This window comes from Pelmatolapia mariae, linkage group LG1, assembly GCF_036321145.2.
Source record: "Pelmatolapia mariae isolate MD_Pm_ZW linkage group LG1, Pm_UMD_F_2, whole genome shotgun sequence".
NCBI lineage: Eukaryota > Metazoa > Chordata > Actinopteri > Cichliformes > Cichlidae > Pelmatolapia > Pelmatolapia mariae.
The window spans coordinates 7,291,348-7,307,363 of NC_086227.1; the positions used below are offsets into that span (position 1 = coordinate 7,291,348).

General features: G+C 44.0%; 1 protein-coding gene across 5 annotated transcripts in view; it reads left to right on the plus strand.

The window, feature by feature from the left end:
* Window positions 1-16,016, plus strand: part of LOC134625651 (C-myc promoter-binding protein-like) — a 90,800-nt gene that overhangs the window by 70,543 nt on the left and 4,241 nt on the right. For 4 of the 5 annotated variants that reach the window (XM_063470910.1, XM_063470924.1, XM_063470916.1 and 1 more), the window contains 11 exons: window positions 59-208; window positions 616-1,799; window positions 2,725-2,962; window positions 5,016-5,107; window positions 5,192-5,367; window positions 6,028-6,189; window positions 10,263-10,443; window positions 10,879-11,133; window positions 11,278-11,395; window positions 14,828-14,990; window positions 15,623-15,687. In XM_063470910.1, the coding sequence (XP_063326980.1) occupies window positions 59-208; window positions 616-1,799; window positions 2,725-2,962; window positions 5,016-5,107; window positions 5,192-5,367; window positions 6,028-6,189; window positions 10,263-10,443; window positions 10,879-11,133; window positions 11,278-11,395; window positions 14,828-14,990; window positions 15,623-15,687 (2,784 nt within the window). Of the gene's footprint in view, window positions 1-58; window positions 209-615; window positions 1,800-2,724; window positions 2,963-5,015; window positions 5,108-5,191; window positions 5,368-6,027; window positions 6,190-10,262; window positions 10,444-10,878; window positions 11,134-11,277; window positions 11,396-13,013; window positions 13,440-14,827; window positions 14,991-15,622; window positions 15,688-16,016 lie in introns of those variants that run through there. The other variant, XM_063470935.1, reaches the window with a different exon arrangement.

A 16,016-nucleotide genomic window follows, 5' to 3' on the forward strand; every position in this document is an offset into this window, starting at 1 on the left:
GAACGTTGGTGTGTTTCATGCTGTGTGCATAAATTGTAATTGTTTTTCGTGTTTGTAGTGTCAGAGACAGAAAGTGCCAAGGGAAGCAAAGATTGCCTCCCTCAGCTTGACTTGGAGATGAGTTCTTCCTTCAGACCCCGTGGCATTGTTCGCAGCAGCTGTCCATTTGATGACTCAGCCTATAAACCCAAGAGCTCCGCCAGCGCAGGTAGTTGCAAACTTTAGAGATTAATAGATTTTCTAATGTGGTACCTTAACTGTCTCTCTCTGCTGTAATTCACATTTCGAGGTTTTCTTTTTGGGATTTCCTCAGTATGAACATAGGAGTGCCTTGGACAGTTTACCCGTACTCATACTTTTATTTTGTGACAAACAGTTGAAATTATTTAGCTGTTTCAGTTCACAGCTTTATTTTTTGGGTGTTCCTTGTTGAAAGGCTCCTCTGTAGTTATAGTTGGTGGCTGGCTGGACTGAGGCATGATCTTTTCTCTAACATTGAAAATTAACAGGTCAAGTGATCTCACCTCCTTTGCTCACTCGTGCCATCTCCTGATACAAATGCAAATGTGGCTTTTATTATTTGACATTCTCTTTCTCTTTCTCCCTGTCTGCCAGACCACGTTGCAGGTCTCCTCTTCACTACCTCCCTGGATGAGATTGGTGAGATTCAGACAAACAGTTTGCTCCGGAGACATAAGAGCGCTCTGGAGGAGGTGGTGGGCAGCGCCAGCAGTGGCTCAGCGCTTGACTGGCAGGGTGTAAAGAGCCGTCGGCTGAGTGGTGACACTGTGGGCAGCAGTGGGAGTGGCACCACTGTCCTGGGCCTGGGCATGAGCCAGGGTGAAACTGATCCAGATAAAATCGCAGGACACCTGGGCGCAGATGCTAAAATCCTCGCTGGTGCCAACTTCACTAAGACTAGGAGGCCTCATTCTCTGGCTCTGGGTGGGCTCGAGGGGGTGGCTGCTAAGTCACACACTGCCAGGAGTAGTGATCACAGGGAAGTGGATGAGGAGGCGGAGCGGCAGGACTCCAGCGATGAGGACAGGAACACTACAGAGGCCATTTTTGATCTGGAGGATTTGGATTTCGAAAAGCCCTCTAAGGGGGCAAAACCTTATAAAAAACCTGTTGAACGTAGCGCCAGCTATGGTGGTGTGAGCACCATGACAAACAGAGGCACTGTGAAGCGCACAGGTATTGAAACAGGCTACGACCCTCTCTCCCTCCTGGCAGCAGAGTCTGATCAGCAAAATGAGGAACGGTACACGGAGGGGGACCAGGCCAGCACTCCTAGTGCCCAGAGGCACCTGGCCAGGGAGATTGAGCTCTACATGAACCACATGGGCAGCCCGCTGAGCAGCCGCACGCCCAGTCTGGACCTTCAGGACCCAGCCAGCCCCGTCCTTCTCCACCATTCCTCACTCTCTGCTTCCTCCCGCAGAGCCAGCCTCCCCCACAGCTCCCCCCTCAGGACTGCAGGAGTGTCTCGCTCCCGCACCTTCCAGCCGCCGTCGCCCTCTCAGCCCATCTCGCGCCAACGTCTGTGGTCTTCGCCTCCAACTCGAAGCTCGAGCACCACCCCCAGCCCGAGTCCTCGACCCAGCCCCTACAGAGAGAGGGCGGACAGGATGAGCCTGACATCACCTTCGCTCTCCTCCTCCTCTTTTGCTTTAGATACGCTCCTGACGCCAACACTGGATGTGTTCAAGACCAGCGTGTTCTCTGCTGGGAAGGGAGTAGCAGAGAAGGCGAGCCGCTGGTACACGCGGCTTGCCACATACACAACACCCACCAAGGTACAGAGTCCTGCTCTCTCTTTTCATTGAAAAAAATAAACATGGTGTGCTGACCACATACAAAATAGGCTTTAGTTTGATTTTGATATTTTAGAGAAAATTCACAGGAACCTCAAGATTTCTCAAAATCGTCTGGCCGACACTGCCATTTTTGTTTGTTTCAGAGTCTTAGATGTGAATTTATACCCTAATTTTAAACCAATAATGTATGTTTTAAGTGAAAAATATCTCCAACTACTGTGCAAACGCCTGTAGTCTTATTGTTAGAGAATCTGTACTTTTACACTGTAACAAGTTTGTGCCAGTGACTTACAGTAACTATTAACTATTGTGTAACTCAGCATATGAATGAGACCAAAGCCTGTGTGCTGCTGCCATCTTGTGGCCGTCCAGCAGGATTCTGTGAAATCCTGCATTAGTAAACTACAGTATATTGGTCATTGTGTTCTGCTCTTTATTATAAAGTTTCCAAAAACTATTGAGAAGAAACACCAGAAACAAAAATCTCTCCCAAAGACAGGACATATTCTTCTCCTGCCATGTGCAAACTGTGTGACATAAACCCTGTGTGAGTGTTCCTTTTGTGAGACATTTCAGAAATGTGTGTCCTCATTGGAGTTTTTGAGACTTCGACATCATCTGTGTGAATTTTTCCCCCTGAAAAACCTAAATAAATTGCACAATTTGTTTAGGTTTAATTTAGTAGCAGTTTGTTGTTTTTTTGTTTTCTTTCATATAAGCAACTAAATATTGTACCTGTAGATTTGAGTGATTCGTGCTGTGGTTTTATTTTGTTTATATTTTTACATTGATCTTCTTGGAGGCAGTCAGAGTTACTAATAAGTCACTTAAAATAATCTGCAGTTGCTGTGAAAGTTTGAAGTTAGACTGACAAAAACTGAAATGCTCTGCTCTCCTCATCCAGGACAGTCAGAGTGACCGTTTGAGCGTGTCCTCCCTCGGTGTGGGAGATCCAGACTGCTCCTCACTGTTAGATGAGGAAGACTCTGGAGACACAGAGCACTCAATGGTCTTTCCATTGAGGAATGGCCCTGTTGGCCCTCCAGGACCTCGCAGGAGTCCCAGACGCAGCCCCCTCCGTGGCCATCTGGACAGTCCCACTGCAGGATCGAGCCACGGAAGACCCACATCTCTGCTCCCTGGTCAGCACAAGATTCACTCAAATGAATGTTCTTTTTCCTTTTTTTGAAATTGTGCATTTTTTGCTTTTTATTTTTTAATTTCTTTCTGTTTCGTGCTGCTTTGTTTTCTTTCTTTAATATCATTCTCATGTGCGTTGTGTTGGACTCATAAACAATGTTCCCTCTAATTTTTCACGTGTCTGAGCGAACACACAAACTCCCTGAGCGATCCCTTGGACCACTGTGAGCGACATCAGACGTGTGCACTGTGGTCACGCCGGCATCTAATCCATCCAAGTTACATGGTTTATTACAATAATCAAATTACAGCATTTACATTTATGTTAGACTACTTTTAATTAACTGCTTTAGCCCACTTACAATGAAAATTTAAAAAAATCTTGTTCATGACGTGTGTAGTATGTTAACACTATTGGAAGTAAAAATAACTTGAACTCCAATTTCGAAAACACAACTTTCTTTTTTTAAAATTTTTTTTCCCATAAAGCTCTGACTTGTATTATGAGTATGGGTCTGTGGTCTGGGAGAGAGTCCTGTAACTCTCTGTCTGCCAAATACAGTATATAATGACCAATGTTGGGCAATTAATTATATAGTTACTTCTTCAAAAAAGTAACTCAGTTTGGCAAACAACAAAGTTTTTTGCAGCTTTTTTTTAAATGCAGCCAAGGCATTTTTAAATAAACAATTCAAACTATTTACAGAACAATCAGCTGTTCTGCATCAAATTTGATGCCACACAAATTATTTGTGCCACTCCAAAAAATAATTTCTGTCCACTATGAGATAAAGGAGAACAACAGCCTGATACCTGCAGGCCTGACAACAGGAGGTGTATCACTCCTGTAAAAGCTGTAACATTCAGCAGTCGCCTCGTTGTTCTGACACACACAACAAAACTACTGACTACACTACACGCTAACTGCACAAGATTTGCGCTAAACGTCTCAAATCTCTCACATCTCAAAACACCGCCGTCACTCCTAAAACTTCCCCCCGTTTCTTAACAACTTGATGCCACGTTGCCATATCATTTTTTGATTGGTCGACATGGTACTTTTTTGGATGAATAGGAAAGAGAGAGGGTGCTGGAGAGGGGGGTGGGGTTTGTTTTTGCTCACCTGTGGAGAGGGCGTTCGAGCCTTTTTTCTTATAAAACGCCGTTTTTACCGTTTCTTCCTGCAGTAAATATAAACAACGACAGTATTCAGGAAGAAAACCAAACTTTGCAGATATTTTTATCATAACTCTGGTTTTACGTGGCCTATCAACACAATTTAAAAACTGGTATAAAGTCCACACTTTTTCCGTCAATTGTTCCGTCTGTCCTGCTCACATCTCCATTGGTTGTACACGTTGTCATTAACGTGGCTTCACTCCACATCAGCCACGCTGCTTTGTCAGCTCAAACACCGGTGTCGGCACATAAGGACGCTGTCATAGCCTGTCAACGACGTTGATTAGCTGCATATATATGAATGTGAATGGCATTATTGGCTGGACTATGGGATAAGGTGGCATCGTTCTAATCCCATATGGGAGCAGCCAGTCACTTACTGACTAACACTGCAAAACAGAATTGTTAAAGTATTAATTTTAATTTCAATTCAGGTTGGATTTTTTTTTGTGCGCAACGCAGATTTTCTGTGCGCAGAGACCGTGCCAGGAGTGCGCAATTGCGCACGTGCGCAGCTTAGAGGGAACATTGCTCATAAAGCACTCTGTGTATATGTGAAAAGCAGTGTATAAATAAATGCTTGATTCTAGGCAATGGGTTTCTACTTATCAACCAAGAAACGTTATCACTGTATTTTCCTCATTAGTCTAAGTCAAATGAAAAAACAAAGATTTGCAGTTTGTATAGAAGAATATAGAATTTGATTATCTACAGTATGCTTTAGACCTGCTTTCAGTAGTCTGGCCTGTTCTTTATGGCAAACATTAACACACCAAGATAGAAAATGACAAGTAGTCTGATAAGAATAAAGAATAAATTCAAATAAATATAATTGCCCCCCTCACATATTCTGACAGTTTGTTCATCCTGATACAGGACTGCCTGGCTTCTCTCTGCCAGACAAGTCGGACCTCAGCTCTTCACGGTACACCAGCAACACTAGCATCTTCAACAACTACGCCATGGAGGTAAAACTGCAAGATAAAAAAATCAAAACTAATCTTCCACAGAAGCTAAACGTGTCTCTGCGTCTGTGTGTCCTCTTCCTCCAGCTGCTGATCTCCAGCTGTTCTCGCTGTAAGACCTGCGACTGCCTAGTGTATGATGAGGAGATCATGGCCGGCTGGACAGCAGACGACTCCAACCTGAACACCACCTGCCCCTTCTGTGGAAACCCCTTCCTGCCGTTCCTCAATGTGGAGATCAGGGACATGCGAGGACCTGGCAGGTAGGCAAATGCTCAAGTGCTGTATGTATGTATGTATGTATGCTGTTTTTATGTGTTTATTGTTGACTTGGATCAAATATGGAATGTTTTTATTGCATATTGTCAAAAAAGATGAAATAAATCAACTTCAACTTCAATTCTTCTCCCCTTCATCTTTTTCCCCTCTGTCCATATTGATTAAATGACAGAATTATGTAAAGTTACTTTTTAAATGATCTAAGGCTTGCTTCGTTTCAAATAAAGTTCAACCAAAATTTAGAGTTGAGACACGTACATTCTTAGTCATTAATTATTACGCGTTTAACACGTTGAAACTAAGGTGACCTTCATCAGAACTTTATGGATGTTGTGTTAGCCTAGCCTAGCTAATATGACTAAATTAAAAGTCATATCATTTTTTTTAGACGACATCAAAATGTTGTAAGTGGGCTCCAGACTTGAGTCCTTTTGGTCTCAAAAGCAAAGAACCCCACAGGTTTAATTGATTATTACTGTTACTTAATGTTCTCTTCAGTATCGATAACGCTGCTTCAGGTAAGTAAGAAGAATACAGACAAGCACAAAACCTTTATTGTGATTAAGTTCTACTTAAAGTTCTACTACTTGAGAAATGTCTTATTAAGTAATGTTTTTTTTTTCCTTTTTCTCTCCTCTCTGCAGGCTCTTCCTGAAAGGCAGCCCATCAGTAGATGAGGTGACGACCTCGTCATATTCTGCCTCCACAGGGTTGGACACAGGGACGTCCACCTTGTCTACGCCCTGTCCCACGACAGCTGTCTCCCCTCCGTCCACTATGATTACTGTGCAGGAGTGCTCAGCAAGGTATGTACTCATACTCAGTGTTAAACTACATTCTTACATTTACATTTGTTTACATGCTCTTGTCAAAATCAAAATGTTTGCTAGTTTTCTTTTGGACAATTTAAGAAATTCTTTAATCGGAAGTAAGTGTGGACAATAGTGGCAAATGAAACCCTCTGACTGAAACTGGAGCACGTACAGTAAAAAGAACACAATTACCGACTGAGGGAGATTAAAGTAAACAAAACATTTGTTGTATAATGAAAAGCTTGAGGCTACATTAGCTGCTGCTAACATACCACACCTGAATGTAGTGGAGCTTTTAGCTACTTAAGTAATAAATATTTCCCTCCGGAAGTACGACACCAGAACGGAGCTAAAAGCTAAGTGGTTTATGTTTAGAGATCTGAAATACAGTGCGATGATCATCCATCCATCCATCCATCCATCCATCCATCTTCTTCTGCTTTATCCGGGGCCGGGTCACGGGGGCAGCAGCCTAAGCAGAGAAGCCCACACCTCCCTCTCCCCAGCCACCTCCTCCAGCTTATCCGGGGGAACACCAAGGCGTTCCCAGGCCAGCCGAGAGATATAATCTCTCCAGCGTGTCCTGGGTCTGCCCCGGGGCCTCCTCCCGGTGGGACATGCCTGGAACACCTCACCCAGGAAGCACCCAGGAGGCATCCTTGTCAGATGCCCAAACCACCTCAGCTGGCTCCTTTCGATGTGGAGGAGCAGCGGCTCTACTCTGAGCCCCTCCTGGATGGCTGAACCTCTCACCCTATCTCTAAGGGAGAGGCCAGCCACCCTTCAGAGGAAGCTCATTTCCGCCACTTGTATCCGCGATCTTGTTCTTTTGGTCACTACCCACAGCTCGTAGCCATAGGTGAGGGCAGGGACGTAGATCGACCGGTAAATTGAGAGCTTCGCTTTTACACTCAGCTCCCTCTTCACCACGACGGACCGGTGCAGCGTCCGCATCACTGCGGCCGCAGCACCAATCCGTCTGTCGATCTCCGGCTCCCTTCTCTCATCACTCGCAAACAAGACACCGAGATACTTGAACTCCTCCACTTGGGGCAGGAGCTCATCCCCAACCCGGAGTGGGCACTCTACCCTTTTCCGGCTGAGGAGTGTGATCCCCCTGTAGTTGGAACACACCCTCCGGTCCCCCTTCTTAAAGATGGGGACCACTACCCCGGTCTGCCAGTCCAGGGGTACTGCCCCTGGTCTCCACGCAACATTGTAGAGGCGTGTCAACCAGGACAGTCCTACAACATCCAGAGCCTTCAGGAACTCGGGCCGGACCTCATCCACACAAAGGCCTCTGCCACCAAGGAGTTGTTTAACTGCCTCAGTGACCTCGCCCCCGGAAATTGGCGGGTCATCCCCCGTCATCCCCAGACTCCTCCCCAGGTCCTCGAAGTATTCCTTCCACAGCCCGACAATTTTCTCAGTCGAAGTCAGCAGCGCTCCGCCAGCACTATACACAGTGCAGGTAGAGCACCGCTTTCCCCTCCTGAGACGCCTGACGGTTTGCCAGAATCTCTTCGAGGCAGTCCGAAAGTCTTTTTCCATGGCCTCTCCGAACTCCTCCCACACCCGAGTTTTTGCTTCAGCCACTGCCCCAGCCGCATTCCGCTTGGCCTGTCGGTACCTGTCAGCTGCCTCCGAAGTCCCACAGGCTAACCAAGCCCGATAGGACTCCTTCTTCAGCCTGGTGGCTCCCTTCACCTCTGGTGTCCACCATTTGGTTCGGGGATTACCACCACGACAGGCACCAACCACCTTGCGGCCACAGCTCAATGCAGCAGCTTCGGCAATGGAGATGCTGAACATGGTCCATTCTGACTCAATGTCCCCAGTCTCCCTCGGAATGCTGTTGAAGCTCTGCCGGAGGTGTGCGTTGAAGATCTCGCGGACTGGGGCCTCTGCTAGGCGTTCCCAGCACACCCTCACTACGCGTTTAGGTGCACTGGGTCTGTCCAGCGTCCTCCCCCGCCACCTGATCCAACTCACCACCAGGTGGCGATCAGTTGACAGCTCAGCCCCTCTCTTTACCCGAGTGTCTAGAACATATGGTCGCAGGTCTGGTGATACGATTACAAAATCGATCATCGACCTGCGGCCTAGAGCGTCCTGGTGCCACGTGCACTTATGGACACTCTTATGTTCGAACAAGGTCTTTCGTTATGGCCAAACTGTGATTTGCACAGAAGTCCAATAACAAAACACCGCTCAGGGAGGCCGTTCCTCCCAATCACGCCCCTCCAGGTCTCGCTGTCATTACCCACGTGAGCATTGAAGTCTCCCAGTAGGATAACAGAGTCTCCAGGTGGAGCACCTTCCAGCACCCCACCCAGGGACTCTAAGAAGGCTGGGTACTGAACTGCCACTCGGCGCATAAGCGCAGATGACAGTCAGGACCTGTTCCCCGACCCTAAGGTGCAGGGAACAAACCCTCTCATCCACTGGGAAGAACCCCAACGTACCGGCAGCAAGCCGAGGGGATATCAGAATACCCACCCCAGCCCGCTGCCTCTCACCAGGGGCAACTCCAGACTGAGAGAGAGTCCAGCCCCTCTCCAGGAGACTGGTTCCAGAGCCCAAGCCATGCGTAGAGGTGAGCCCGACTATATCTAGCCGGTACCTCTCAACCTCTCAAACTCAGGCTCCTTCCCCACCAGAGAGGTGAGATTCCATGTCCCAATTGCCAGTCTTGGTAGCCGGGGATCAGTCCGCCAGGGCCTCCGCTCCTGGCCGCCGCCCGGCACACAATGCACCCGACCCCTACGACGCCTCCTGCGGGTGGTGGGCCTGCGGGAGGATGGGCCCATGTTCCCTTTTCGGGCTGTGCCCGGCCGGGCCCCATGGACTAAGGCCCGGCCACCAGACGCTCGCCCTCGGGCACCCTCCCCGGGCCTGGCTCCAGGGCGGGGCCCCGGTGACCCTATCCCGGGCAGGGTAAACTGTTCCCTCAATGTTTTTCTCACAAGGGTCTTCTGAATCGCTCTTTGTCTGGTCCCTCACCCAGGACCAATTTGCCATGGGAGACCCTACCAGGGGGCAAAAGCCCCCAGACAACATAGCCCCTGGGATCCCTGGGACACACAAACCCCTCCACCACGATAAGCTAGCGATTCACGGAGAGGATCATCATCATCATTAAAAATTTTGTTATTCCTGTAGTTTAGTTTCAGATGTGCTGTATGATTTTATTTTTTAAATTTATTTATGGACCTCTGCTCATCTTCATGCAGCTTGTTTGGTTACACAATGCTTTTGAACTGAAAAGCTACTGTAGCTGCATCCACACACTCCACATCTGCATTGTAAAAGAGCAATGAATCTGCACCACCTGTCCTAACAAAGCTCAATGTGTGTGTGCCTGTGTAGGTGTGTGTGTGTGTGTGTGTGTGTGCAGGTGCAATTTTGTGAGGTATTTGGGGGGAAACTCGAGATTATGAAATGTGTGAGCAATAGGGATGAACAGAAACAGATATATCGCTAAATACTTGACATAGAGCAAGCAAACAGATGTGTATTTACCACAATTTTGGCATTAATTGCTTTTGAATTGTGTTCCCTGATCTGCATCCAAGTGTAGACAAGTACAAGTTGAATAAATTAATACCATGAAAAATTGTCAGGTCTTTATTAAACACAGCTCAGTACACAGTGGGCAAATAATTGTACATGTGAAAACATCATTTAGCTGCAGGATGAGAAGGAATTTTGAACTATTGCTCCTGTTTCAGTTTATCAGTCAGGTGATGCAACAGGATTTCAAGTTGGTTAAAGTTAGTATTCACACTTGGCCATTTAAAACCTGAATTTTCTTTTCCAGCCACTCTGGTTTTCATTCCTGCTGTGCTTTGAGTCACTGTTTGCTTCAGGTTGCTGCCCTGACACACTCCTGTAAAATATACAGTTTGTAATTCGAAGGCAGAGTGAAATTTCTTAATGTGATCTAAAGAAATCAGTGTTGCTGTTTATAGAAAAGTAACACTATACTTAATCATTGACCCTATGTTCAAATAGTCAGTATTGTCTATGGGGAAAAGGGCCAAATTGTCTTTGCTGTATCTTTGCAGGTCTCGGTCAACCAGGGATCAAGGCATCAATATACCCGTAGAACGCCGGCAGGGGGCGCTATCCTCTGGAGCTCCTATAGCCCGCAGTGTCAGCGCCTTTGGTCCTCTGGATGAAACGACCCGACACAACTGCTGTTTGCCAACATCGGGCAGCCTGCCCAGTTGTCTGAACGAAGCCACGGTAAGGCTGGACTGGTGTGTGTACGGCATGTCTTGAATCCGTACCTCTAGTAGTTTACTCTGGGAACAAAATACACAATGAAAGGAGAGACATAGGCTTTAAAACGTCCAGTTCTGAAAATAATGCAAACCAAAACAAAAACCTGTTGCTGCATATTCCTTTGTGTTGGATAACTTCAAACCTGTCTTCATTAATATTTAACCATAACAATGTTAATCACTCACATCTCCTGCATATATGAATAAGTCATTTGTCATCCATCGATCCATCCATTCATTTTCGTCTGCTTATCTGGGGCTGGGTCGCAGCCCACACAGAGGAATTCCCAGGCCAGGTCCAAACTACCTCAGCTGGCTCCTTTTGATGAGAAGGAGTGGTGGCTCTAGAGTACAAGCTGGCTGTGAACCTAAGCAGTTCTCTTTTTGTGACACTCAGGACCCACTGAGTATGGAGTGGCGGCTTCACAACCCCGAGCCTGTGACGGTTCCCTACCTGAGCCCGCTGGTGCTGTGGAAGGAGCTCGAGAGTCTGCTGGAGAACGAGGGTGACTCAGTGATCACAGAGGCTGACATGGTGGACCATCACCCCATCATCTACTGGAACCTGGTCTGGTACTTCAGACGGCTGGACCTACCCAGCAACCTGCCAGGTCTCATCCTCACCTCTGAGCATTGCAACAGAGACTCCCAGGTCGGACATGCACGCACACACACACACACACACACACACACGATCCAATGGCTTGTGATAATGGAAGAAAAAAGAAAGGAATATTTTTTTGTTTCACAGCATTTTTCAGCATTGGCACGTCTGACTCACACTGTTTCTTCTCAGATCCCTCGCCACTGGATGTCTGAGGACAGTAAACACGTGTTGATCCAGATCCTGTGGGACAACCTCAAACTGCACCAGGACCCCATCCAGCCTCTGTACATCCTCTGGAACACATACAGTGAGTTGCACTGCTTGGACATGTTTTCTATTTCCTCAGATAGTGGGGAAATTTGCTCAGGTCCTGTAACCGTCTGTCCAAAATGAAAATACAAAAAAGAAGAGAATATTGTAAAACCTGCGTATAGATGGAGCTTCTTTCAGCAGCTCTCAACCAAAAACAGAGAGAGATTTTTTTTTGTGTTAGGTAAGTTAATTAACCTTTTTTATGAAATTCAATAAAAACCCTTTTAACACATTTATGTGTGTTAGGGTGAGTATATGCCTGCATATATGCATAAAACATATCTATACATAAGCTTTTTTTTGCCTCACTTAGTTTTAATGTTAGTACAGATGTTCAACAATGTTAAATAATAACTGTATATATATTCTAGAAGCAATTTGATCAGAAAGCCTCGTGTGTATATATGCTGAACAATAATATTGTTTTTAAAGGTGAGATATAAAACATGTTGGAAACCACTCATCTATAATATTAGTAAGTGCATTTCCATCTGCCTAATTTTGTCCATATTTTAACAAAAAAGTGGGAAACAAAAGAAAATCCAAACATGGGCTCGCCTCAAACTTTTTAAATTACAGTTACAAACTGAATATATTCTGCTGTGTTTTAATAATTTCAGTAAATTTAGTAAATTAGTTCCACCGACTTCTAATATTCACATAGTAGTAGTAGATGCACATTTTTTTTCTAATTATATTTTCTTTTGAGGTTTCTGGAAGTTTTCTGGGCTAAACTTGAATGAAAGCCTAACTGGTGACAATCAAAAGACAAGAAAATGTAACTGTTATTTGCTCTCCCAAAGATCCATCACAATTAAACACCCCTAAATCCACACTAGGTAGCAAAGTTTGATAAAAAAATATACTTTTTCCTGTCTTCATACAAAGGGCACACAAAGGACGGGGCTGCTGCTGCTGTCAGTTGGACAACTGTTTTAGAGGGTTTTTAAAACAGCCACTTGACCCTGGGACCAATCAGCAGCTGCCAGCTCTCCAATCAGGAATGACCTGCAGAGACTCTTAAAGACACAGAACACACAGAACAAAATCCAGCCACTGTGATCCAAATTATGGCCAGGGCTGTAACACAGAGTTCTAAGTGGCATGAAGTAAAACATAATAAGATTATTTATGAAATGTGTGGCTGAAAAGTTACAGAAGCTTTCACTAAAAATGCTTTGTACAGTATGCTTAAAAATGCTTAAAAATAAGTAATCCAGTTTGTCCTTACTAACAGATAAAGGATGGAAATGCTCATCGATTACTATTTTGTTTTTCAGCATTTCTCAGGATTGAAACTTGTTATGTTCCAAGTGTTGCAATCACAAGGGTGAGTTAAACTAAAGAAAACATATTCAGGATTAAAGTGAGAATTAGAACTTCAAAAAAACAAAAACCCCGGTCGTTTAAATGAATCTGAAGTTGCAGGTTTTTGGGAGGGGTTTTTTCTTCTTTTTTTTAGTCCTGAGAACAGCTGCACAGCAGCTGGATTTGTGAGGGCGAATACCACAGCCTGGTGCTAACATGTCTGCAGTAACTGACTGTTTAACGGAGGAGGAGGCGCAGTGGCCGATCTGTGTGCTAACAGGCTGTGTCTGCTCTCTGTCTTGCAGGACTTAATTGTACTCTGTTGTTAGAGAGTGAGTGTTCACCTCTGCTGCAGACGGCCTCAGATGAGTCCTGTTGTTTGTGTGCTGTCCTCTGCTCTGGCTGTTTCCCTCTGTTCTGTGTCCTTTGCTTGTTGCACTGCAGTGTTGTATGTGGAAAGTCAGCGGCTGGTTTCACAGTGTTGGAATGAAAGTGTTTGTGCGGTGTAAAATCTTACTGAGACTTTGACTCTGAGGTGGTTTTGACGTGTTTGCCTCAAATACAGCCCTGCTCTGTATTTGAACGTGGGTTTGCATCTGTGGTGACTGTCTGCTGTGTTTGTCCACTTGTAATGAGGACATTCAGCAACGTGTGGTGCTTAAAGGGCTGGGTACTGAACACCGACCGCTGCCACTCCTGAATACTGTTACTGTTTGTAGTTTAACAGGCAATCTGTGTAAAGTTTGACATTCTTATTTATTAGAAGTTAGCTTCTAAATATATTGCAACTTTAAACCTTCAGAAATAGTTTTATATAAATCATACTATGTTATATGTACTAACAGGAAGTTAGTACAGAGCTTCAGGTTGCAGTACTGATGGATCTTTAAACTGTAAATATAGACATGACAGTTTTTTATGGCCCTAGTATCCTAGGAAATTAGTATGTTATGTAACTTCTAACAATTTCATAAACAAAAATATCTTTTATGCTAATACTTGTTTGAGTAGTAGTAGTAATTTTTTTGTGCATGCATGAAAATGTCTGATAATATGTATTTATCCCTGAGGGTATCTGCCCATCTTACAACATTACTATATCATGTACTATATCAATAGTAATTAAATACTTATATGAAACTAAAGGCAAAATATGAATGTAATATTTGTTCCTGGATATGTGTACATATATTATAAAACTTCCATCTTTTTATATTAAAAAATTAAGCGGTATGTAGGTAGGAGCAGTAATAATGCAGTTCTGTGCTGAGAATAAATGAGAAATATCAGTGAACAATCGTATTGCATGTAATCTTATGGTAACTGTTTGAAGTATATTTCGGGGGCTGTTTTCAGTTTTATTCATGCAGGACAGCGCAGGCACAAATGTGAGACTAGACAGCGGAATAGGGGAGACGTGCACATGTGCAGTCAGGGCTCTGCTGTAAGGACATTTTTACCACATGTATGTACTCTCACAACACAGTCAGTGGGCCATGCTGTTATAATAATCTAATTATAATATAATGTAAAATATATAATTTTAACTATAATTTAATTTGAACTTACCTGAAGAGTTTAAGAAGATAACTACACTGGTCAAGTATAAAGCAACAAATGCAACAATTCTTCATGACAGGATGTTGAGTAGTAGTTTTCTAGCAGAGTTTCTGAAGTGAATTAGTTAAGCTTTGAGGGGAAACTGTACTGTTTGGCAGAACAGATTGTAATGACTGTAATTACAAGGAACCATGTAACGTATAACAAATAATTACTCTTAAATTTAAATCTTAAAAGCTACAGATAACATTATTTTATTTTAATGTATACGATAAGTAAAGTATTCAGTTCTTAATTTGTATATTGCCGGGTTACATTCATTATGTACTGTGCATTCACTTTTTAACCCATGTTTTTCATTATAATATTAATGCACTAGATTTACTTATTCAACACCTGCAAGTGTAGTACCACTTTATGCCTTCCAGATACCCAGCCCCAAGTGCTTCTCATCAGAGAGAGAGTGCCTACTCTTCACAGATGATCTATTATTGAAATTATTTTCACATGTCTGATGCAAAATCATGATGAATTGTGTGTGTGTGTGCATGTGTTCCAGATGTTGGTTACCCTGTGTCTCGGCCAGTCCCAGAGGAAGAAAAGCCGTTCAGTGAGGAGCTGCTGCACAGTATGGTGAAGAGCATCCAGAGGAACGACGTCAGCCGCCCGATGGCTCAGCTGCTGCAGCTGCTGGGCCAGACGCTCGGGGTCAAAAGGCAAAGGTCAGCACCAACTGTTCAGTCACATATAAGGACAATTCTTTTCCAAGGCTTTTCCAGTTATATTTTAATATAAATTGGCCACAAATGCAGTAATAAGGCATTTATTATGTGTAAAATACACGGGCCGTGCAGTTTTGTTTGGTACTATTTTCAGCTGTGGATTGATATAAATTCAGTCCTCTAGTGAGTGCCGTTGGGTTAGTGGGAAGTGTATGTGTCACAGAGTCCGAAAATGTAACACACTGAAACATGCTCGCAGAGAGATGCACTGTGCTCATCAGGGAGTATTATTTGGAGAGTTGATTTGATTATTGTTCTTATTTTCATTCACTTAACCCCGACAACCACAAATGAGCAGTCAATTTACACAGTTTCCAATTATTGTACTTACAGTAACAGGACCTGAGAGGGAAAAGGGAGACAGCATGACTGTTTAACACCTGCTTGAATGTTTGCATGAAGGCAGCAAAGTTTGCTTTGTGCTTCTGCTCATTATGATCGTCGTGTCTGTTCATCTAATTATTGTGTTTATGGAAGAAAGACCTACTAGTTTGGGTTTAGGAAAAAGTGATTCAAATATACACGTTTAAAGCACTCATCCGCCATTTATACTGATCGCCTTTCTTCCTCAGGAGTTTGTACAGGGACATCCTCTTCCTGTCCTTGGTGGCTCTGGGAAAAGATAACATTGATATTGGTGAGTATTAAGTTTATGTCTTGGATGTGTATGTTTTCTGTTTTAAAAGAGTGTTTCTTACATAACATACATATATATATGTGTGTCAATAATTCATTTGATTAACTCTATTGTAAAATTCATAAAACAGTATGAATTCATTTAAACCTGAACTTTGGGGGAAGTATTAATAAGCTATAAATGAAACTAACAGTATATACAGCATCACTGCTCTTCACAGCAATTGTATTAGCGAGCTATTTATTAGATTTTTAGAACTTTAAAGATTTTTTTGAGTTTTGTTTCCAAATCCAATATCGGCTCCGTTTTGCTCAGCCAGTCCTCATTGT